The sequence below is a fragment of the Eimeria tenella genome, genomic scaffold (assembly GCF_000499545.2).
Source record: "Eimeria tenella Houghton genomic scaffold, Eth_scaff128, whole genome shotgun sequence".
NCBI lineage: Eukaryota > Apicomplexa > Conoidasida > Eucoccidiorida > Eimeriidae > Eimeria > Eimeria tenella.
The window spans coordinates 28,524-52,456 of NW_013541499.1; the positions used below are offsets into that span (position 1 = coordinate 28,524).

General features: G+C 53.9%; 4 protein-coding genes across 4 annotated transcripts; 2 read left to right on the forward strand and 2 right to left on the reverse strand.

Annotated features, from left to right (window-relative positions):
* Window positions 1-686: 686 nt before the first annotated feature.
* ETH_00021905 (uncharacterized protein) lies at window positions 687-11,410 on the forward strand (the record flags this gene model as incomplete). The annotated part of the gene is made up of 27 exons (XM_013373260.1): window positions 687-867; window positions 1,175-1,276; window positions 1,516-1,634; window positions 1,893-1,967; window positions 2,104-2,245; window positions 2,384-2,440; window positions 2,695-2,771; window positions 2,983-3,035; window positions 3,160-3,261; window positions 3,421-3,503; window positions 3,637-3,703; window positions 4,037-4,103; window positions 4,350-4,482; window positions 4,910-4,992; window positions 5,331-5,448; window positions 5,650-5,699; window positions 5,914-6,095; window positions 6,460-6,520; window positions 6,865-6,981; window positions 7,364-7,920; window positions 8,621-9,166; window positions 9,346-9,452; window positions 10,263-10,447; window positions 10,649-10,771; window positions 10,858-10,959; window positions 11,098-11,175; window positions 11,336-11,410. The coding sequence occupies 27 exons, from the start codon at window positions 687-689 to the stop codon at window positions 11,408-11,410; spliced, it is 3,642 nt and encodes a 1,213-aa protein (XP_013228714.1).
* Window positions 11,411-11,701: 291 nt separating this feature from the next.
* On the reverse strand, window positions 11,702-13,273 carry ETH_00021910 (uncharacterized protein; the record flags this gene model as incomplete). Its single annotated transcript, XM_013373261.1, has 1 exon — window positions 11,702-13,273. The coding sequence occupies one exon, from the start codon at window positions 13,271-13,273 to the stop codon at window positions 11,702-11,704; it is 1,572 nt and encodes a 523-aa protein (XP_013228715.1).
* A 1,136-nt stretch (window positions 13,274-14,409) lies between these two features.
* Window positions 14,410-17,030, forward strand: ETH_00021915 (SJCHGC09143 protein, related; the record flags this gene model as incomplete). Its single annotated transcript, XM_013373262.1, has 6 exons — window positions 14,410-14,759; window positions 14,947-15,268; window positions 15,502-15,600; window positions 16,048-16,194; window positions 16,330-16,530; window positions 16,959-17,030. The coding sequence occupies 6 exons, from the start codon at window positions 14,410-14,412 to the stop codon at window positions 17,028-17,030; spliced, it is 1,191 nt and encodes a 396-aa protein (XP_013228716.1).
* Window positions 17,031-18,069: 1,039 nt separating this feature from the next.
* Window positions 18,070-23,933, reverse strand: ETH_00021920 (histone deactylase, putative; the record flags this gene model as incomplete). Its single annotated transcript, XM_013373263.1, has 10 exons — window positions 18,070-19,655; window positions 19,809-19,859; window positions 19,976-20,198; window positions 20,470-20,567; window positions 20,764-20,843; window positions 21,256-21,334; window positions 21,537-21,766; window positions 21,921-22,060; window positions 22,183-23,549; window positions 23,651-23,933. 10 exons carry the CDS (start codon window positions 23,931-23,933, stop codon window positions 18,070-18,072), a joined length of 4,137 nt encoding a protein of 1,378 aa, XP_013228717.1.

A 23,933-nucleotide genomic window follows, 5' to 3' on the forward strand; every position in this document is an offset into this window, starting at 1 on the left:
TGCCTAGCTGGGGCCGTAACTCCCTCGTGCAGTATTTTGTGGTATGTTTTGACGTGTCTTACGCTGCCTTGGACTCGTCTGCAAGGAATGTATGTAACTGGGAGAAGTCACCTCTTGCGCTGATTCTTGAGGCGGGCAGCCTGTGGGGCGCCTCGCTCAAGAGGGATGCATGGAAAGGAAAACTTGACTTGTAGAGTAAAATCTATATGAAAAGAAGATCTTAGATCGTAGTTCTGATCTTCCGTTCATTACAACTGCTACCACCTAGTGGCATCACCGCTACAGGAAGGCAGTTCAAGAACGGCTGCCAGCCAGGCTCCTGGGGACTTGGTAGCATGGGAGCCGTTCTTTAATTGCGGGCATGCAGCTCGTTCACATTGCATTATTTCCTCCTCAGGAAAGGCTTTTGCGTGATGAGTTTCCATAGTTGTCGTTCAAGTATTTTCCCGCCTCCCTTACAGCACGTTGGCTGTGCGGAACTCTCGGCCAACAGTGTCCGGGCCTTGCTGATAGAGATCTCTTGGCGCAGTTACTAATTTGTTACTACTTTTGGCATTTTTAGAAACGTTAAGGCTTGAATCTCGGGCGTTTTTATCTGGGACAGGGCGCCGTGGTCTTTAGCGCTTCCGCTGGAGCTGCCGCCCGAGTTTGTGTCTCTTTGCCGGAAAAAGAAACCCAAGAGGAAAATGGAGAGCCGCATATCGAACCTCACGGCGGCTGTAGACTCCGGAGATCTCCGCCAGGCGATTCGCACGGCGAATCAGATGCTACTCTGGTCTCAGAAGCAGCTGCACTGTGACCCTGAGGAGCAGCTGCACTACGACCTCTTGGTGAAGAGCATCAAGGTCATTATCCTGACAAGGCAAGGTCAGGCGCTGCTGCTGCTGCTGCTGCCTCCGTGCTGCTGCTGCTCTAAGCCCAATGACGGGCAGGCTTTTCTGAGCCTCAGGGCTCTCCACCGCGCACACCCGGCAGCCACATTTCCGCATGAAGATTTTCCTGAATCAGTTTAAATCTTCTTTGGCATTTTTAAAGTCTTATTTCCTCTGTTCATAATGACAGAATGCCCGTGAGGGGCCTTTTGAGTCCGTAGCTGTCGCCGCATTGAACAACTGGATAAGAACACTACAACTGCAGCGAGGTGGCAGCTGATTGCGCATCTGCTGCGCCTTAGGAAAGACTGGAGAGGCAGTCGACCTGTTGCGGCAGTTGCCGCGGGATGATCCCGAGTTGAACGAGTTTCTCTGTATTGCACACAAGGAGCTTCGGAACACGAGTGAGGCCTGTCGGCTGCAGTCCGTGCTGCACCAAGCGCTGAACAGGGGCTGCCCACTGCTTTCTATTGTTTGCAGTGGATTTTAATGTCATTAGTTTCTCTGTATTGCACACTAGGAGCTCCGAAACACGAGTGAGGCCTGTCGGCTGCAGCCCGTGCTGCACCAAGTGCTGAACAGGGGCTACCCACTGCTTCCTATTGCTTGCAATGGCTTTTAATGTCATTTTTGCTGCCAACAGCTCGGCTTTCGCCCTGCCGCACGGCGGCGCTGCCAAATCTGACGCTGGCGGAGGCTCGGGAGGAGGCGCAGCTGCTGGAATTGTGCAGCAGCCTCGAGATTGATTGTAACGTCTTTCAGGCGAGCCCCCACACAAATTTGGTAGAAGGGTTTAGGGTTTGGGGTATAGTTTGACCAGTGCGCACACTGGTGCCGAACAAATTAAAGCATTTGTATCCCATGCTTCAATTTGCTGCGCATGCCTTCAAATCCTCCTCGCTTTCATCCCCTAAAGCGGGACAGAAAGCAGGAGGACTTGAGCCAGGGCCCTGCTAATCCGCGAGAGGTACTTGTCTATGAATTGTTTACTGAATTTTTTTGTGCTTTTGGCTGCCGCAGCACGCGCTGCGGTTATACAAGGCCTACCGGCGGCCGCGCTATCTTCTCTGGGCAATAGTTTGGGCTTTGATGCCTGTGGGTCAATTCCTGCGGTCTTCAATGTGCTGCTGGCTGTGGCTGTCTGGCAAATAGCCTCGGTTTTTACATGTGCGCGAAGAAAGCTGGAGTATAGGCAACAAAGTCAGCCAGCTGCTGCTCTCTGTCTTTACAGTCTCGCCACCCGAGTGCCCACAGACAGCTGCAGCTCGCCCACCTGCTGCTGCAGCAGCTACCGCCGCCAGACCCTCCCAAGGTCAACCCTCAGACGATGCAGGACCCCAAGGTGAATACACAACTGAAGGATTCCAACGCAGGTGCGAATTGTCGGGAGCAAGCGCCAACAGCAGTTCAGTCTTCTTGTTGCATTTCAGATTCAGGGGCTCCCACTGGCAATGCGTAGATCCTAAAACCCTAGGTGGGAACCTTCCTGTTTTGTGTGATGTTTGGCGCAGCTCTGATTGTCCATATTTCCGTCTTGAGGCAATGCAACCGAGCCGACGAGGCGCTTGGTAAGCTGTGCAGATGTGTGCTAAGTCGTGCAGGAATTTAGGCACATAAAGGGAAGAGGCGAAGTAGTATTGAACAGTCTTTTATCTAGCTGCACTTTCCAGCAACTCCGCCTTTAGATTCTCTTCGAAGAACGGATTTCTCGAAAGTTTATTTGGATCAATGTTGTGGCTCACTTTGCGAATAGAAGTGTATGGCGTCTTCATATGCTGCGTACGGACGCGCGCTTGTTTGTTGAAATGTTTGTTGAGTACAGAGCTTCTGAAAAAGTATTCCAGTTGCTGCATCGTGCCAGGTGAACTGCAGGCCATGAAGATTCAGCTGCTCACTGAGGTAACCGCGACTGTTGCGGCTGCTGCCGCTGCGACAGCTGCTGCTTCTGCGGCTTTTGTGGCTTCTGCTGCCACTGCAGCTTCTACTGGCACTGCAGTTGCGACATCGCTGTAGCTGGAACTGCTGTTCCTGTTGGTGCTGTGGTTGTTCCTGCGCGTGCTGCGGCTGCAACTGCTTTTGCCGTGGACATGCTTTGTCTTTTGGTGTGAAGAGTGGCAAGCTGAAGGATGCTCTTAGCGAGGCTGCCAACGCCATAGACAAACCGTGAGCCTCCTCTGCAGATTCTCAGGAGCTCCCGTAATGCGTTCAATTCAAAGTCATTTACTTTTTTTCCATTTGAAGCAATAACTGAGCAAGTGATCCTCAGGTGGAACGGCTGCGTTTTCAGGGAAATTGCCGGCGAATTCATTGGCGCCTTCATCCGCCTTGCTGCAGCCAACGGCAAGGACGCGACAGAAAAGGCCTTGAAGAAGCTGAGATCTTTCAACAGGTTCGTCTGCCTGCCTCTTTGCTTGCGTCCGTGCATGCATGCATGCATGCATGCATGCCAACAGCACGACAACAGCAGCAACAACAGAATCGTGCAGCGTTTTGGGCCTCCCAAAAGCCCTTGCCTAGGCGTGACACTATACCTGCACTGTTCCTGCAGCTTTCAAGGAGCCACTGCCGCTTTGGATCTTTTAGTGCAAAGAGGGCTGGAAATTTTGCATGGGCACGACCAGTTGCTATCAGGTGCGTCGAAAGACACTTCAAATCGTAGGTGCGACCCCAAGACTGTTTACATTTAAGCCTTCTGCCCCAGTGTACAAATATGCCTGGTGCTGCTATTTCAGCTCTTCTTGCAGGCTTGTTGTTGCCGTTGCAGAGCGCGGGCTTGACGCCTTGTGGATGGCAGTGGAGTGCCACGGTGATCCCGTAGAAGAGCTTCACAAGTCAGTTAATGATTAAGGCAGTGGGGTTTTGGGCAGGTTTTTGCGGACTTGGAGTGCGGCACTCGCTGGATGGCTTTGTTACTTTCTACTTTCGCACTGAGACAGCCCTAGCCATTTGAAACACCAACGGATATACTGCTCTTGCTCAACGCTTCGCATCTGATACAGTGCGGCACTTGTGTCTTGTCTGAGCACATCTCTCAATCTCTGTTCCTTCCGTGTACCTGCCGCATTTTCGTATGTGCACCGTGAATAAGATAGTCCCTTCATATATTTGCTTGCTTGTCTGTAAGAGCGTCAATGTGTCGTTTTGTCTGCGAACTACGCCTACAGCTTCTTCAAAAACTACTCCAGCCACTTCTGCGCTTTCCGCTTTTTTCGGGCTTATGCGAGCCGCCTGGTAAAGTTACTTTGCTGTTCTGACGACACGAAACGAGGAGCTTCTTGGGCGGGCACTTAGGACCCCCTTAATGCGGCCTTCCAACTGGCCTTCCAACCGGCCTTCCAACTGGGGGCGCCAGTGGTGCACCTGAGTCTGTTGTTTGCAACATTCGCTGCACTCTGGCTGCTAATGCTTCATCTTCTGTTTGCTCCGTTTCTGTAGCTGCGTATATCCGTGCTGTGCTGTGCAATGTGGCTCCATCAGACGGGATCCCAGCGCCTAAAGGTGCGAGAGTTCCTGCTGCAGCTGCGGCCTGCGGCACTGGCAGCTGCTTCTGAGCCTGAGGCGGCGGCGGGGGAAGTGCGGAGCTTGTTGACGATAGACAAGTCGCTCTTAGGTCGGCATGAACTAGCATTGGGGTTTCTGAGTTTGTGAAGGTTCCGGTTCCGAGAGTAGACTACAGTCTAAACGAATGACAGCGTAGCAGAAACCCGGCAGCCTCTGGGGCTTTCATTTTTTCTTCCTGTGCTTAGCCCCAAGCAGCATGACTTGCGACGCCACTTTCTGTCTTTAGCCTAACACACTCCAGGCCTGAGCCAAGGAGGCACAAAGACCTTGTTGGGGGGCACTTAATATTAAAACATGGGCGACCCAGGCACTCATTTGGGAGGCCTCCTCGCTTAATGTTATTGATTCTGGAGGCCACAAGCTTTAGGAAGGAGGGGCAATGAGAAGTGAAGGCGGCCGGACATGTTGCATGCACAGCATGCACAGCATGAACTGATTGTATCGCATGCGTTGTTTGGGGTTCCGGGTGCTTGCAGCACTCGGTGAATGGAGAAACATAACGGATAGCTCGGAGCAGCGGCTGCGGGAATGGCGACAGCTTTTTATTCAGCATAGCGGGGTAAAAGATGAAGGGGGCAGAAAATAATTTCACGTTGCTCTTGCTGCTAATATTGCTGTAGACACTGCTCGCGTTACCCTCGAAGAAAATATAGTGTGGATCAGCTGCAGTTGGATGCCCTCCTTCTCCCTTTGTAACGCCAATGCATATCTCTTCCTTTTTAGTGTCTTGCGTTTTCTTGTTTGCCGACATCGCTTTTGCACATGCTGGCTTCTTTTTCTGCTGCTTCTCTTCGTTGCTTCGGGGCACTGGGCGTGGGTCTCCAGTGGTTGCGGGCAGTGCAGTGACGCATTGCTGCTGCAGGGCTGTTGCTGCTTCTGCTTTTGTCTCTTGTTCAGCGCCAGAGAATAGATTCTTTGCTGGCAGAGCTCATTGGAGTTTCTGTCGAAGTCTTGCTGAGATGGGACAAATCAATGGTTGACGCGCAGGTAGACAGCAGCAGCCAAGATGAGAGCAGTAGGTTATTGCTCCTGCTGCTGCGAAGCCTCTGATGCAGTTGCTACGCATTAGCTGCCGTTGACGCACCACTGGAGGAAGCTGGCACACCAGCTAGTTGTGTTGGCGTAGCTTTTTATGCGCTAATCATCAACAGAGGCCCACAGAAAAACTGTTTGCCCTGAAGTGCTGCTGTTGCCGCACTTTGCTGTTTATGATCAGCATGGGTGCGGCGTCGGTTCCTATTTGAAGCCCTCTCATACGTAGACGCGGTAAGAAGATCGCCGCAGTGGCTGCTACTTTTGCTGCTGCCGCTTTGTTCCGTTTTGGATGCTGTCGCTAGTGCTGAAGCGTTCAGCGCTGCTTGCGGCCTACGTGAATGGGAACAGCTTTGCGTAACAACGAGTCCTTGTGATTTTCGTTGAGGTCTAAAGAAGGACACTTGTGCTGCTGCTGCTTGTCTTTTCATTCCACTTTCTGCTGCAGGGCCTGAGTATGGAAGAGCTGCGCACGTCCCCGTTGCTACATCAAACTCGGGTAGCTTTGTCTTATGTCACTGGGGATCTTTACTCCATTCACGCTTCCTTTGCTGCAATGGATGTAAAGGAGTCGCTGCTGCTTTCCCTTGGCCTGTACCTCACGTGCACTCATTTCGACTATGGCTGCCTGTAGGTCTTGAGGCCCCTGCCACGACTAGGAGCTGTGGTATTCGCATAGACCAAATTGTTCTTTTTAACAGCCAACAGCGTTAGTGACTGGGCTACCGAGATGCTTGCAGTATGTAGGGAGCTGATGCCAACAGTGAAATAGTTGCAGTAGCTTTGTCTTATCGCTCTCAAGTACGTTAGGAAAAATGTCCTCTTGTTATAGTCAAAAGCAGCAGCAGCACGCTTGGCAGTAGCAGAAGCAGCAAACGCAGCAGCCATGCAGCAACAAACACAAGAGCCCCTCCAGCACCTCCTTAAGCCTCTTGTGAGACTGATGGACGAGGCTCTCCTCTGTTTGTTGCTGTGGCCTTCGATAATGCCGCAGAGCACACATGAGCAAAATGTGCAAATTGTGGAAAGAAACGCAGGAAGAAATGTCAAACACAGTGAGACCGGGAGTTGCTCCTGCAGCATTTGTCTCTTTTTCAACTACTTCCCTCATATATAGCATGTTTGTTACCTCTAGTGCTCTTTTGATGTATCCTGTTTCGTGTGAGCATCACTTTTTCTGCCCTTTTAACCCTGCCTATCTCTTCCGCTTTTCATGTCCTTTGCCCTAATGGCGTCAATCACCTCTTGCCTTTCTTAACACTTCCCGCCACAGTTTTTCTTGCTAAAGCTTTCCTCCTTTCCGATTGCATCTAGCCTGTGTTATCTGGTGACCATTGCTTTTCATATGCTTTTACACTTGAGTCGCTGCTGTGGCCTTTATGCGTGCTTTAATCGTCAGTATGCGGATTATATATCTGCTACAATTGAAGAGGGGAGCTTCTCATGGATCCCGGAGTTTCGCTTGTGGGGTCTCATCACCGAGCATTCCCTAGAAGGCACACTGTCATCGCTACAGGTAACAAGAACTCCAGGCATCTACACGCACTTTGGTTTTGCGTATATGGATGCATACACTTGGGGCCTGAATTGAGGTTTCGCCAGCGCTGTTTTATCTGCTGTCTGTAGCGAATCAGTACCAGGAAAAGTGTTATCGTTTTGGGCTTCCGTTATGTGCATCTCTGTCTTGCGGTATCTCATCTCCAGAGCGTCTGTTCGTTACTGTCGCATTCTGTATTTGCGTCGCTGGTCATTTAAGTATCCATAGCAGCTCGTGTGTCCTCGTGTGCATGTAGTTGTATATATTGGTTCCTATTTGTGGATCTAGTTACGTGCGACTACGTGTGTCTGCTGGTACATTTTTCTCTTTCTGTAGTCCTCTCTGCCTCCTTTGCCTCCAGGAAGCGTTTTTTCATATGTACGAGCAAAGTGAAGTCATTCTTTTTTGGAATCTTTCGAGTTCGCCTCACTCGCAGCCGCTTGCTCCGTTGCTGCAGTCAGGGTGTTTGCGCGCTGCTGCTCTTTGCCGGGGCCCCGTGGAGTGGTGGCTCACGGCGGCTGGCCTCAGCCATGCAGATAGAGGGCTGCAAGGTGGTTTCCTTAAAAAGGCCCCGGCGGGCGTTTCTTTTGGCGCCCTGGCACCCCTTACCTGCTCAGACTTGGGGCTAACCTCTGTCAGTCTAGTGACATACGAGGAAACCTATGCACGAGAGCTTGCTCACCCCATTCGCCGAGCCCTGCAGCTGCACAAGTCCACGCAGGCCCTCAAGGCCCAGTTACAACGGAAAGACGGGGCTACAAGTTCCCCAAAAGACACGTCAAGTCCCACACCTCAAGAAGGCACCTCGCAAGAATCTCCAAGCCCGGCTGCACCAGCGGAGCCCACGCAAGATGCACTAATGAGAGCCGCATTCAACGAAGAAGAGAGAGCTCTGTTTGCGGTGTGGCTGTCAGGACTGTGAGCTACTGCGTCATCCTGCACGGTAGTATTTCATGTTGTGCTGTTGTGTAATCTGCTGCGTTGTGTTGAGTTGCCTTGAGCTAAGCACCTTTTGCCTGGTATTCTGCTCAGAGTTGTGTGTGCTGGGTTTTTTTTCCGTGGACTTTTGTTGCTTGATTCTTCGCCTTGTTGGGTTCGCTCCTTTTTGGAGGGGACTACGTCTATTCATATAGCTTTTTATGTTGTGCGGCTGTAGGCGCCTTGTTTACTTTCACACTGTGGCGCTTACCTTTTTTGCCATCCTCTCTCTTTTCGTTTTGGCTATGTGATGACAGTCTCTCAATCTGTATATGTCCATTGCCTGTGATTGTTCTTTACGCCTGTATGGTTCCTGTTTCGCTGCCCGTGCATGGTCATTGCCCGCAGCTGTGTGGTGCTTCCCACTGCCCACAGGGCTGTGCTTAAGGGGATGACTGTGGTTATTATCACATATCGAGAAGGGTCACAATTTCACATCCAATTTCGTTACCAACCCCTGTGGCCACTTTGTTTGCGGCCCGTGCGAAAGGTGGACGTAGCGCGCTGTGGATTCGTGTTCGTGTTGTCGAATCGGACTTTGAACGCGTTATTATCCAGCCCGTCTTCTTTTGTTGAATTCAGACAGCGCTTCTTGTTTCATCTCTCTTCGAACGCATGGGAACTGTTTTAAACTGCGCAGGCACCCAAAGATCTGGCGCAGTGCGTGGCCAAGCCGGTTGTTGGGTGCTGAGGCCAGCCACGCCCTGTCCCGCCACGAATTCGTCTCAGGGTCTCCTAGCCCAGAGTCCCCCCTGCCCACAGGGGCTGTGGAAGAGACCTCTGCTTCTTGGGAAGCCAGTGGCTCGCTGTACAGACCCGGACTGAGCCAAGCGGAGGTCAATGTGCTGCAGTCTGTCGCGGGTGTTTTAAGAGCTCTTCCAAAGGAGGCCCCAAGATCCCCCGAAGTCTTTGAGGCTGGGAACAGCCTCAGTATGGCCAATGGTGTTGCGCCCCCGTCGCGTGCTGCCGAAGCTTCTGTCACATCTGCAGGAAGTAACAATAACCCGCAAACTACTTGCTGCTTCTCCCGGACCTGCGCTGCTTGTCGTCCAGCCAACGCAACGGCAGCGTCTGCTTGCGGAACAGACTCGCAAAGCGTGGAGGCAGACGGCGCTCTTGGAGGGGCTGAGGGAGCGCTGAAAGAAGCTGTCGGCTCTCTTATTCGCTCAATCCCCGGAAGGACAAGGTAACGGCGGCCCTAATCATGCACCCCTAAAAGCGCTGTGACCCTTCTACGTTTACATCCCAGCTCCTCTAAGCTCGTCCTTGACGCTTACCTTGACGCTTACCAGTGTAACTAAAGAATCTATGCAAAAGGCCGATGCAGAGGATTTCAGGGAGCGGTTTGTGCTGATGGCGCTGCAGGCGCCTTCGCCTTATATTGACGGTGATGCAACCGTCCTCAGAGTTTCAAGATGATAGGCTTCGTGCGGCTCAAGACCTGATCGCGGAACTTCAACAAGTCACAGATGGTACGATGACACCTCCCGCATCCCCGACTTCTGGTAGAGGGCGGATGGCTCAAAGGCTACAGTCCACTTCGTAATGAGGTTACTGAGGAAGTCCAACTTCTTTATTTGAATAAGTGTTCGAGGCTTGCAGAAGAACTGGATGTGTGTTCTTGGGGCAAATGAATGTATAGACTTTGTGGCTGAATCGGGCTGATTGCATTCAGGCCCAGGATGTGGGTGTGTGCGTTCTGCCTGGCCGTCTGCTTCCTCTCGGCAGACCGAGGCCCTCGGCACTGCTCATTGCTCCTGCAGCAGCTGCGGGTTGCTTAAGGCCCTCTATTCCCACCAGTGTGCGACGCTCGGGATCCTCATAAAAGCCATGAAGCTGAAGAATCAGGAAGAGGCGAGCACACCCCTGTGGCTCTGTAGTTTGTGGGCGGTGAATTGTTCTGTGCTTCTCCGTGGACTTTGTACAAGGTGTATATTGCTTGCGCATGCGCTTGTGGATGCGATTGAGAGCGTACTGCATGTGTTTGCTCGGATATCTTCTGTATTTTGCTGGTTCGGTGCCATCTGATGTGAATGCGTAATCCAGAGTAATAAAGTGGATGACTCTACTGATTGGACAGTTTTGCAGGCCAGTCACATTCGCGAGGCCCTGGATGGCTGCCGAGGTGTGTGCTCCCCAGCATCATACATTGGTTGTCTCGTTAGTGCACAGATCAGCATGCTTCTTGTGTTGACCGCTGTGCGTCGCCAGATAGGTACAGAATGATGAGTGATGCCAATTTAGGGCTGAGGGCTTGTTTGTTTGAGTTCGCGTTTATGCAGAGTGCTTCACAAACTGTTGCGACGCCGTTTTGGCCAGCATTCGGGAACTGAAGGGCATCGACGGGCCGGCATTAACCAAAGAGGTTAGGGGCCTCCGCTTGCCTATTTTTGATGCGATGTTTGGCTTGAGCCAAGTCGCAAGTGTTTCCTTAGCCCTGTTTTTATCCGTGCTTCAGCAACTCGTGGTAAGCATGCAAAGTAAAGGGCCCACACTGTCTCATCTCTAATGAGCCCTACCGGTAACAGCTGGTCAAGAGAGACTGCAACAATGGCCGCAGAAACAACGCCACAACAGGGCGCCTTGCCGTTTTCAGTTGCGCCTAACAGTGGTAAGAAAGAATACAAGGACAGCTGTTGTGCCAAAGGTGCTGCTGCTGTGATTGCAGTTGTGGCATCGGGCCCTCAGTCGAACGCTTGGCACGACGTCGACCGCTTTCTCCGTCTTGCTGAAAGACGTGCAGCCTTCAGTGGCAGCATTCGTAGAGCATATCAAAGAGAAGCGCGAAAGTGTACGCTCCTGCGATGGCCAGGGCTTAGGTAAAGTATTACAGGCCAAGGATTTAGCGTCGCAGTTTCGATGCATGCGTGTTTGCAGCTGGTGGACGCCACCGAGGTCGCAACCCAACTCGAGGCTAGAGGCCAGCTTCCCTGGATGGCATCTGCTACAGATTTGCCCTACTCCGCGGCTGGCGACTCTGTAAAATACAAACACATATTAGGTTTTTCTGTGCAGCACTGCCGAGTCCCTGAAGCATTGCAGTCTCTGAGGCTGTTTACTTTACTGTGACTGTCTACGACCACGTTTCGCCTTTCGTTTGTGCGCCTTTGCATGCAGCTCATGGAGAAGGCCCGGGAGAGACTGCGCATGCGTCTCTGCAGCTCTTACATTGAGCAAGCAGTAGTGTTATGCTCGGTGGGTTCCTTTGATTGCATGTCTAGATCCCAACTCCGAAATGCGCAACCGTAGGGCTGTGCCCATTGCTTTTCACCCTTTTGTGCCGCGGTCGGGGAGATTAGAAAAGGGACCCTCATTCTCGTGAAAATTCGTGCTGGAGTTGATTTATTGCATGCAGATTCTCCGATACCGCATGGCAGCGTTTACAATGTGGCTGGATCAGGGATCAGCGGAGTCGGGGTGGAATCCGTAAACTGTGGGCAGAGGATCTCCACCAGCACTAGCGAGTGCAGGGGTTCCTCAGACAACATCGACCTGAAATAGGCTTGTCTCTGACTAACTGTAGCTATTCCCGCAGTAGTGGCTGCAGTGAAAGCCTCAGATCCTAGCCAAGTGGCTTTGGAATTATTTGCGGTGTGTACCGGTCCACTGCAATGTCTGCTACCGCTACTTGTGTTTCCCACGAACTAGCCCCAGATGTCTGTCAAACTGCATGCATGTGCATGCTCTGGATCTTAATGACCTGTAGTTTAGCCTCCGTGCCTCAGCCCGCCGAAGAGGCTGTGGAAACAGTCCCAGACTGAAACCGCCGCAGTAGCACGTTTAGCTTCGTAGCATGTGTCAGCAAGAGAGTCTGCGGGCTAGCCTCAGGCAGATCCACAACCTCTACTGGCGCGCTAGAGTCTCCTGAAAGACTACGATATCTCTCGAGTTCGCTGTTGCTGTTGCTGCCCTTCCCCGCAAGCACAATCAGACGTGGCACTTGCAGCCTTCCTAAACACTCAAACAGCCAGCCTGCGATGCTGGTCTCTGGAGCTTCTCCGCGCCATGGTGCGAGCAGCAGGCAGTCTTCAATGAACCCAGGAAGGCGCGCGGCCAAGAAGCAACTGCCGCTGACGTGTTGCACTCGCAGCAGCAGCTGTCTGTAGAGCTCCTGCTTTTCCTTCAGTGTCTGACGCTGCTGCTGTACGTGCTCTGGAATCTCTGAATTTGAGCCACCGGGGAAATTAGCCAGGGCCCCAGGATTGCATAGCAACTGCTGAAGCAGTGGCGGCTGCTGCTTTCCTGCCTCCAACAGCTGATGGATGGAGGGTGGAGCTTGGCACGACTTTGAAGCCATTGCCTGAAGTAACACCGCGAGTGCAGCCCCCGGCGTCAACCTCGCCGCGCCGCTGGCGATCCATTCAAGGCCAGAGACTTTAGGAGGCGGCACTGGGACTCTAACAGAGCCCTTGGGCAGACGCTCCAGTAGCCGTCTGTATACCGCAACACGGTTTAAGACGTGTGCCTCTAAAGGTCCCCCTGCTGTTTCCGCCTGCAACTGCAGCACGGGCTCGACTAAAGAAATGCTGCGCAACCTACCGGGAAAGAAATGGCCGAATGCAATTGCATGAGCACAGCCAACACCAACGCCCAGAAGGTGGAGCCCAACTTCGCGTTTCTGGAGCTCTCCAGAGGCGGAGAGCTGCTGCTCCTTCTGCAGCTGCAGCACGCGACTTACTACGTTGTTGAACAGCGCCGCCTGGTGCCAAAGACGATTTCTGCACAGCCGGGCTCTGTCCTCCGCAGTGACGCAGGTAGCTCCTTCAGCACTGGAGGCGAGTCTCTTGCGTCTGTAAGGTTGCTGCTGCTGGAGTTCTTCCCACGAAGTAGGAACACACGAACGCAAATATCCCCGTCTATTGATTAGCAGCAAGTGCTGAATACTGGGCGGGAAACGCAGGCCTGAAGCCAGAAGCTGGTCACTCCCACAAAGTCCGCCGTGGAAGAACAGCAGCATGTCACCCGCATTCTCGGGAACAGCAGGTGTGGCAGTGGCAGCTGTAGCAGATGCTATATTTGCTGCAGAACCTGCACGATTCTGCAAGTAGACATATTCTGTCGACTCCCCAGAGGACTCGTAAAGACTACTTTTGAGCTGCGAATGGCTCGCGCCGTTTGCACTGTCTGCGAATGCGCCAAGCAAACTGGCTGCTGCAGCACATGCGCCCGACTCAACAAAGGCCTGTTGCTTCTTCTGCCACCTCCAGTGCGCGGTGATGCCGAGGACTGCAGCAATGGCAGGAAAGGCCCATGGAGCCTCGGAAGCCACTATGGGGCTGGCAAGAGAGCTCATGCAACGCGAGCCGTCAGGCGAGAACCACGTGATGGGTGCAGGCGCACTAGGTTGACGAGGCCAAGCACGCTGCCTACTGGTATTACTGCCTGAGAACTTGGATGTGCTGCAATTGGGACGGTAGAGACTGATGCAGCTGCAGCAAGAACGCACTCGCCAGAAATGCGTTCTGTTTGCATGCACTGCAACAGGAGCTGCGCGTAGGGCTTGCGGCTGCAGCGGCATTGGGCCCTATCCCATAGAAGCTTTGCTCTGTCCACGCCACTAGTAGCAGCGGCCCTCACCAGAGGAAAGCTGCATATGGGATATGCTGACTAAGTGGCAAGAAATGCCACCTAAAAGTTCTGTTGCTCGCTTGAAAATGACGTTACCAATGGCGGGAAGTCGTCAGCTGGGTGGCTCATTTCTAAGGCTTTCCTGTACTGGGTACAGCAGCCACAGCACATGCAGTCAAATTGTGGCAAAGACGCAGCTCCTTGAATATAAGAATATCCAAACACAGAGCTGTTGAAGCAAATTTGTTTGGGAACCCCACGTGTCTCCACACATAACTGTGTTTGTAGGCTTATACGTGCACTTGCAAAGTTGCTGCTCGTGATGGGCTAGCCAAGAGACCGGCGAAAGCATATATTCAGATTAAGAATTTGACAGCCATTATTCGCCAACATCACGATGGAAATTCAAATATAATTCACTCATCGGATCTCCGTGCATGCGGGAGCTTGTCATTTACGGGGCTCATTTGAGCTAGGCCTGCAGCACTTGCTCAGCGAACGTCCTATTCATGCATAAAAAGCATAAAAACGTTGCCATTTCTTCTTTTTCACCGATGCATGTCTTACTTAACGTTATACTCCGTAAAAATTATTAGAAAGTGTCGGGCTTTGGGCTCATTCTTTGCTTGTGCACGCTTCCGCGGCGGTTCACGAAGACATCCCGTGGATTCTGCTGTGGCGTACTAATCTCTGTTACTCTAATTGCACCGCATTCCATTCTATTCCTCATAATAGCGTCAGGCTCCGCACATCTGTGTCCCTACTTTGACTTCTATAATGGCGGCGTCTACGCGAATTCGTACAGCGTAGACCCTCCCGTCACACGACAACAGATCACTACAGTTCCCCTGCGTCAGGCAGATGGGAAACTGTGGCAATAGTTCTTGTCTTTCGTCCATGTTTAAACATCTTTCTTTCCCTTATTGCACCATGAGGGGGCCTCAGAAGTCTCACGTGCTCCGCAGCCCTCAGAAGCTGGTCCAGTACACATCAAAGGGACTGCGATGTGGGATTGTCACCGCGCTTTTGACCGTCTCGAGCTCTTTTATGGTATCTGAGGCGACGCAAGAGCAGCGCCATCACCATGAGGAAGAAGCTATGGGCATTATCGACACATCGGCAGTGGCCATCGCCATTGGGCTTGCTTGTGTCGCCATTGCGGGCGCCTTCTACTTCTTCAAGGACCGTTTTTACAGCTCAACATCAAGCACGTTAGCTAAGCTTCACTGCGCCTGCTCCGTCAGAATGTCTCGGCGGGCTGGTCCTCAAGGGCCCAATATAAGTATACCTTTTGCAAGTGTGATGCTCATTGCGTTTAACTAAGGCCCTGTCGCCAGCAGCTTGATTTCTAGCAGCCAAGGGCAGTGGCCAAGGGTTTGTATTTTGTGCACATTGCAGGCCGCAGCCGCGGGCTGGCGAATCCCGCGGACGGAATGTAGACCGATCGGCTTTGGAGGAACTTATGTCGGGGGGCTCAGGAGCCTCTGCAGCCCGGAGCTCCACCCGCGCCGCCAGTACAGACCTTCAAGCGGCTCAGAAGAAAAAAGAAGAGCGGGAGCAGCGTCGCGAGCAAAGGCGGCAGCAGGGAGAAGCCGCAGCTCTGGCGGCAGCAGCTGCAGCCGCTGCTGCTGCTGCCGAAGCTGCATCAGAGTCGGATCAGGAGGGCGCGGCACATATGTCTAACAAGCAGGCAAAGCAGGAGGCATACAGGAAGCGTCAGGTACTGTTTGCTATAGTTGCACCCGTAAACGCTGTCCTAGCAGCTTCATTACCACCCGCATGTGCCTGCCCCAGGCGCTGCCTCCATGACAGGCTTTCTCTACAGACTTTCAGCTCTTGCCAGATTGTCGACAAAGTGTGGAGAGCCTGATCCCCTTTAATTACGAATAGTCAGTTGGGTGCGCCCTGCTGCAGTAGGACTGTTTGCTGATTTGCGGCCATTCTTATTCTCAGGCTGAGAGAGACAGGCTGCGAGCTGAACGAGAAGCTGAAGAGGAACGATTAGCTGAAGAAAAGCGAAAAAAAGAACAGGAGGAATACGAAGAATGGAAGGTAAGGCACGCGAAATTTAGCTGTAGGGTTAGGATGCACTACATAAGACTCCGAACTGAGTGAGGCCGGTAGAATTGACGCGGCTACAAGGCCAGTGAAGCAGTGTTTGTAAAATGCGCCTGACGAATTGAAGGCTTGCTTCGCGCCAAAGGCATGGGAAGAGCATGTTTCAAATCCTTAGGCCAAAGCTGTAGGCGTGGTCAGCAGCACATAGGTATTAATGCGTCCACGCGCCTGCAAACTCGTGGGATGTACGCTTACATCCATATTCACTTGTGGAAAGGGACTGCAAAGCACAGCAGCGTCACAGGCCAGTGGCCACACCTCGATAGGCAACGTGCAACTGCATTAGCTCCATTTCCCCCTTTGAGTTGCAACAGCGCGCAGAGTCGCAGCTGGCTTGATACGTGCATGCATTGTATATGCATTCTCTGGGACGCTTTTCAGAAAACGTTTGAAGTTGAGGCCGAGGGAGAGCTGCACGTCACCCCGGAGGAAGAGGCCAAGCGACTGGAGCAATTTTTGAGTTTTATTCGAATGCGCAAAGCTGTTGAGCTAGATGAAATAGCGGCGGAGTTTGGTCTTAAAACGAAGGTGCTTTCTTGGTTTTTTTACAATCCGTTCCCCCGCCTTTTGCCTTTTCATTCGCCGCCTCAAACGATGCAGCAGAGCAACGGCGGCCTACTGCAGCAAACCTGGAGTTCAGCATTTGTGGTTGTTCTGCTGCAGGATTGCGTGAAACGGATAGAAAGCCTGCAGGAGGCGGGCCGACTGTGTGGAGTGTTGGACGACCGCGGGCGTTTCCTCTGTGTGACAAAAGAGGAATTGCACAAGTTGGCGGAGGCACTAAAGAGTCAAGGCCGCTTCAGCAAGGAGACAGACCTAGTCTCCATTTGTAATCGCATCATCCGCCTAACGCCATCTGACGAGGTGCTCTGTCAAACTTAGCTAGCGTAGCGCTGAATCTTAGCCTTCAGCAGATATATGTGCTTGCCATGTGCGTTGCTTTGCCATACGTATTTTCTGCTTAAATGTGGTGTGCATCATTATTGCATGTTCATTGTATTCGTTGATGTACAAGGTTTGTACTGTCCCGCGTTCGCTTACAAGGAATTCACCATTCTTAGCCCACTTCCGCTCACGTCGTCTTGAAAGCTCGATTTGCCGTTTGTACGGCGCGAGGGAAGCCGCCACCTTGCAGCCTCGTGCCCCAGTCCTTGATCTGTCTCGGGCTTTGGTGTTCTGGATATGTATGGAGAACACATGCTCGAGCCTGTCGGAGTTCACCAGCCCGTGATGCGCTTTCAGCACCGCGCACACCTTCATGTTTGTTTAGTGCGAATGGGTTGTATTCGCAGGATAAGGCCAAGATAGAGGAGGAACAGCGTACATCCATGAGGCTTATTGAGCTCGCAGCTGCTGAGGAGTAGAGGCGCCGTTAATATACGAGCACCTCTTGGGGTACTCGTGGGCTACGAAAGTTGCAGCAGAAGCTGCACAGAAGCAGCTGCTGGCCTACAACAACGGCGGCAGGCACCTAGCAGTTCGCTTGTGCCAAACTAACTGTATGGCCATAGTTGCGGTGCTACTGGAACTATCCGCCTGCATTGGAACCGTGGAACAACGATGCTCCCTAGGGGTAGATGGAGCCTAGACAATAAGCGTTAACGCAACGATGCACGCATTAAAATGCACCACTGGTAGGCCTTCGGTTTCGAAAATCCACCACAAAAAGAAACGCAGCTGCTTTTGGCAACAGCAAAACCTGCCGGCCGCAGCTCCTACGCACCAAACTGAGGGCACGACTGACAGTGCTTACCCCAACGCCGGGATGCGATGGGGTAGCCGCAACGCTGCTCCTGCTGCGCTCACCGAGGGCCCATAGACACACATCTTCTTACTGACCCCCTTTATTATTCTAATTTCTGCTCTCCCGGTGAGATGCAGACTACATACACAACGCAGGGGACCAGTTGCGTGCACTATAGAACCACCTCCAGCCCCAAAAGCCCCCGTCCGCGCACCAACAGCTGCGGCGGGCGCTGCGCTGTGCAAGAAGAAGACGGTGAGATGACGCTGCCGCACTCTCCAGCTCACTTGCGCACCTACTCCGGACATACACTTGGCTGCTTCTGGTTAGCGCGTTGGGCCCTGGAGCCCCTCTGTCTGCTGGACTGCAGTTTGGCAACTAAACCACACTCTCACCACCTAGACAACAAGCTGCGGTCACGAAGGCAGCGCAAAGCTGTACCGGGGTTATTCTGTATGCACGCATACACGCTAGACGACCCCGGACCCTGGCACCGCTAGTCGGCCTGCCCTCTTCAAAAACGGATTCTAATTCCTCCGCCTCACTCGAGACCCCTGCAAGTACGGCAGGCGCATCTCCACAGCCATCCTAGACCAGTATTTGCGCTGGCCACCATGCTCTATCATGGCCAACCCCAAATCCGCCCCACATAAAATCACCTATCCTGGAAACCCACAGAGAAACTGCAACCTTTGGGCTTTGCTGTACGGCTCCCCCACTTCTGCCGCTACGTGATCCTCCACACGCGGCGATGCCTCTGCGTCGCTGGCACTTGTGGAGGTCGCCAACACAGTGCTGGGTTGCTGATGCGGCAAAGGGGGCGGCCCTGTAGCTGCGGCCGAAACCACAGAACCAGTGAGGCACGGAGCCCCCACAAGAAAGCCTCCTGCAGGTTGCGCAGCTGCAGCCGCTGCGGCGGCGGCGTCAGGGCCGCTGCTGGCCGCTGCAGTGTCATCAGAGAGCGAGGAGATCGCGGAAGGGCTCGTTATTCCTTCTTGAATAGTGTGAAATACACGCTGGTCTTCATGGCCGACCCATTGCCCCGCCCCAGCTGCTGCCGCTGCTACTGTGGGCTGGAGTACGGTTCTCACCACGTGCTCTTTACAACAAGGGTCCCCAGGCACCGGCGGGTGCACATACGTGGTGGCTGCCCCCACAGTGGGACCAAAACTATGCTGGGGAACTTCCTCAAAAGAGGCAATGAAAGGCACGGCAGCTGGCTGCACTGTGTGCCCCTGGGAAGTAACGCCCGCACAGAAAGGAGGTTGGCTCGACGTCGTGACGTATGGGTTCCCTGGTGCCACTGGAGCTGCTGAAGGCCCGCTTTCCTCCGCTTCCTCTTCTGTAACTGCGCTCTCATGATCTGCTGCTTCACATTCATCTAAGAACGCATCTGTCTCATCTTCTGAGCTCGAAAAGCCACTGTCGCTCCCGTAGTCTGACAGGTCCGGTTCTGCCCAAGGGCCCTCCTGGTCCAGCTGGTCGCTACCCTCCGGATGGGGGGTGGGAGTGAGACGTCCCTCCTGATGCGACTCCTCCCCGCTGCTACCAGCGACACTCTGTAGACCTCCCGCTGCCGTTAACCGTCTGGCCTCTTGATGGACGCCGACTACAGTCTTTGCGTGCACCTGACTGTGAGCTTCTGCAGCGGCTGCATGAGCCTGCTGCGCTTGCATGTGGGCGTCAATCTCTTGCTGCATGTGAGCAGCCTTGACGAGGGCCCTTACATGTTCACGCACGCAGAGAGCCAGCGGGGAAATGGATCCACCCCTCACGTTGTAGCCACCTTCCAGTACGCTGATGCAGCGACCTCTACAGTGCCGGTGCGCCACTCGCTGCACCTGCATGGTAAGCCAGTGGAAGTCATCCTCAGTCCACCCCACAGCTTCACCCCCAATAGGGTCTTTGATGTGTCCGTCGAAGCCCGCACTAAGAAATATCAAGTCGGGCCTAAATGCTTCCAAGCGACGCAAAACGCGATGCTTGAATAGCAAGCGACTGCGAATGGAGCGTGGTGACAAACCAGGTCGCCGGCAGTGGTGGCACCGATAGCCACCCTCATCCCCAGAAGCACAGGCAGCATCTGCCGCTGCAGTACCCAGATGAGCACCACGGGGTTTCGGCCCTATGCAGCTTTGTTCGCTGCAACGCTCGCACCGGCAGCACGGGTCCCCTTCTGACCCTTCCACCGGCGTCGAGCAAGCCCCATGCACAGGCATCGTCACGTTCAGGATAGTAGGGCCGCCTGCAGCAATACCAAAATCCAACCAAAAAACACTATTGGGTCTCCGCACTCGGATCTAACTCCCGTACTACGATGTCCCACAAACCAACCGGCACAACTCTACGTGCACGAGCAACTACAGCCAACAAGCCAAGGAAACTTCGGAAGACTCACCGAAATCCTCACAATCTGCGCCCGTACCCGGGTAGAAGTTGCCGTCGAACGCTGCAGGAGGCAAAAGCACGCTCAGGCTGCAAGTGATATATGTAAAGGCAGCACAACGCGGTTGTGACAGCAGCTGCTTTCCTAAATCAAACCAGTAACGTCCTCATATGACTAACCATGTATAGATGCAAAGAACAACTCCTCTGAGTCGTTCTCGTCGCGCCACCCTAACCACATGGGAAGCTGAACAGGAACGTCCTGGAGAGCTGCACCGTCCTCTGGCGGCGCCCGAGCCCCCTCCGCTTCCCATGAATCTGACGGAGGTCCCCAGGGTGCCTCCCGATGCGTGCGCTGTCCTGCCGCGGGGGAGCTTCCATCAGCCAGCAACGCTGATAACCCCTGAGCCACATCCAATGAACAGCCACGACCCCCAAAAGTCAGATGTACGTACAAACGACTATCCAAGAAACAAATTCGCAACTGCTACTACTAAAGTGCAGAGATAGGACCGGAATTAACGCTCGGATTTCAGGAACGCAACACTAGTACAGTCAGCAACAGCAGAAACTGTTACGGCGAAGACAGCGACGAATTTGATATTCGCTGTTTTCCACTACAGGACCTAGTGCCTGGCGTAGGGCTTGCAGTGATTCCTGCCCTTAACATTCACCTGCAGCTTTCTGAATTTAAGGCCGACATTGCGCATGATTTGCTCAGTGCCGTTTCCATGATGAGCATCGAAATCGACAATAGCAATGCGCCGGATACCTGGGCGCAGCAGCAGCAGCAGCCGTAGAATCGATTGGCAAGAGAGACAGCTGCAAGCTCCAAACAGCAACTATCACACAAAAAGAATCAATGGGGCTCTTCTGCTTTCTATAATTAAACTGCTCAACAATATATGTTGAGCCCAGAAATAGTGTACAATCTTTAAGCTCCAGAAGCGTGCGTTGTCCCAACGAACCTCTATGTGCGTAATTGTAGCGAGCGTACGCAGCCCCAATCGCCACATTATTTAGCACGCAAAAACCCTGACTCCCAGCCCTGAGGTCGCAAAGCCAAACAAAGTCTAGCCAGCGACCCTAAACCACACGGCCCATGCACTCCCGAAGTGGTGAACAGGCACCATTCCAAAAGTACGCACAACAACCGTTGGACGGACTCCGACGGAACTGAACAGCAGCTGCTGAATCCTGAGGCCTAGCTACACATTCACATTACTATTCATACACAATGATGCAGGCTCGCGCATCTATTGCGCAGACGCGCGTGTGGATGGACACATTCGGGATGCGCACGTGGTACAATCCAAGCACGTTCACGTACACTATTCACACGTAATATGCATAAGAATGCATCGGCTTCTGGTGTACCAGCGTAGTACACACTAAGGCACCACACACACGTATTTGCTCATGTACAGGCAGGAAAGTGAGGGAATTGGCAAAAGATTTACGCGATATCCTCGTCGGTAAGGGCGTAAGGGGCCGTCTGCGCTGCTCCCCAGCTTCCCAAGTGGTGTCCTGGGGGCCGCACTGCAGCGAAAAACCGACGTACACTTGACAGCAAATTCTGGAGCAGAAGAGAACAAGCTGCTGCTGCTGCTGCTCCAGTTTAGAGCAGTACCACAGGCCTCATCAACAACATGGACAAGCACTCAACGAAGTACCGCGTAGCCACTTGCTGTATCCCGTCGCTCAAGCGGCACACGCTACGCTTGCTGCAGCTGCCGCTCACCCGCACAGAAGGCGTTCACTTTGGCGCCAGTGCAAACGGCATCTACTGCAGCAATAACAGTGCCGGCCGCACTAGTTGCTGCTTCCCAGCTGAGCGCTGTCACAGGAGTGTCTCCGTCAGCAAATGAGTACGCAAACTGATCCACGGGACTCGGCCCACCGTAACTGCTGCTACTGCTGCTGCCGGAGAACGACTTATTCACTGACCGCGTACCAAAGGTGCTGCGGATTCTGAGGCCCAAAAAGACGCAAACCATGGGAGAGTCGCCACGCAGTTGCTACTTTGGTAGCAAAAGCAAAAGACGTAACAAAATAACAGCGTAGGTGCACCAGTCTGTGCAGCGGCGCGTGCAGGGGTCGACGCCCTACCAAAACCCTTGCTCACTTCTGCTTAAGCCTGAATATATAGCTAACATCGTGAACCCGAAGGATGTCTGCCAAGGAGGCCGGAGCCGCGTTATCAATCCAGTCCAGGTGACGAAACTCCGCAGCTTTCAGAACCCCAGAGGACGGATGCACCAGCACCTGCAAGGCCAGTCCGTAGCAGTGAAGAATGCAGCACAAGATATGGATTCGGCTCTCCCGATACTACTAGAGGCGGCGAATGGAGGCTAGCAAAAAAGACCCTGAGGGCCACAGTGTCTCACCTCAAGCCTGCTTGGGTTCTCTGGGAACCTCTGCATCAGCTTGAACCTCTTAACCGGAAAGTCTGACGGCTCAGGCAAAGGCAAGTGATGCATGCAGCTCTCGTGGGTGGCCAAGAGGGTCCCAGCAGCTTCCGGTACGCGGTAGCACCGGCCACTGCGACTGCAACGCTGCTGTACGTACGTTATGGGACCCTGCAAGGGCCCCCGGCCCCCTGTGGCCTCTGCGATAACTGCCTCGGCGACCGAGTGAGACGGCTCAGCGTCCACCAACTCGGAGAGAGTTGAGAGAAACAACTGAAGGCAGCCACTACGGCGGGCGAGGCTGACGAGTTCCTGCAGTTGCTGCGCATGCAGCAGCTGCAGAGCCATAACCGATTCAGGAGCCTCCGACGATGGCTCGCTCCTGCCGCTGCAGGCAGCAACTAAGGGGTAAGATAACAGCGCGGCCAGGCAGCGGAAAGAGCACCGCCGCACGCACCGGCGTGCTATGCGGTACACCAAACTGCTGCTGGTCGCACAATGCACCAGGGGCCTCCGTTCAGCCCGCTGCAGCACAACCTTCTTTGGTGCCCTGGCATCAGAACATTCCCCCACGGATGCTGCCTCAGCTGAGCTACCGACTACTAACCGCTCCTGCTGCTGCTGCTCTAGCTTGTCACACCAGTAGAAGCAGTCTTCCGGGAAAGTGTGCGCCAGCAGCAGCAGCAGACACCCAACAGAGCGGCTGTCAACAGCCACATGCAGCGGCAGAAGCCCCCTCTTGTCCGCAATAAGTGGGTCCGCTCCTGCGTGTAGCAGCAGCTCGACTGCAGCAGCCCCTCCTCCCGCAGCAGCAACGTGCAAAGCCGTCTTCCCGCTCCCGTCAGTGGCATCCAAGTCCAGTTCCTGGAGACCGCACTCAACCCTGGGAGGGCAACTGCCACTGCTGATGCTTCTGCTGCCCCTGCTGCTTGTTGATGTGAAGGTGCACCTGCTGCACACACGCGAGCCTCCAGTGGTCATGTGCAGCAGCCCCACGTGGTGCAGCAGCCGCCGCAGACACTCTGCAGCGTCTGCCCGCACGTGAGCAAATGAGGACCTGCCAACAAGAATGTGGAGGGCTGGAATATCGTCGAGCGGGAGAGAGAAGTCCACAGTTGCTGCTGCCGCTGCTGCCGCTGCATTCGCTGCATCAGCAGCCCACTCCCCGTGGACAGACGTCCCCCCCCCGCTTGGCGCTACACCCACGCACTCGCCTCCCCCGCCCCCGCTGCTGCTGCTGCAAGCCAAGAGGCACTGCGGCGGCATCTGGACGGGAGGAGGGTTGAGGAGCAGCGACAGGATACGTGGCTCGCAGACATGCAGCGCCACGTGAAGGGGAGTTTCACCTGTGTATAAAAACACGAAAAATTAAACCACAATTGTGTTCGTCACTGCCTGCCCTGCATCTCCAACATGCGCGGTAAAAGCAACACCAGCAGCAGCTAACCTGCATGGTTGAAGTCGTTGATTGTATCTCGGCAGAACGGATTGCTCAGCCACTGGCGGACACCCGGGACGTTTCTCGCAGCAATCAGGCGGTGCAGTGTCCCCTCTCTGTAGCAAGACACGTCCCCAGTAAGGTGCAGCAGAGGCTGGTGAGGCGCAGTCGGCGCGCTGCCGCTGCTGGTGCTTCTGGCGAGCGACACGCCGCCTTGGGGAGACACAAAAACAGCGCAGTCCGCCATGCCGAGTGCCACGGGAGGGCAATCGGGGTCCGCTTCTGGCCTCAT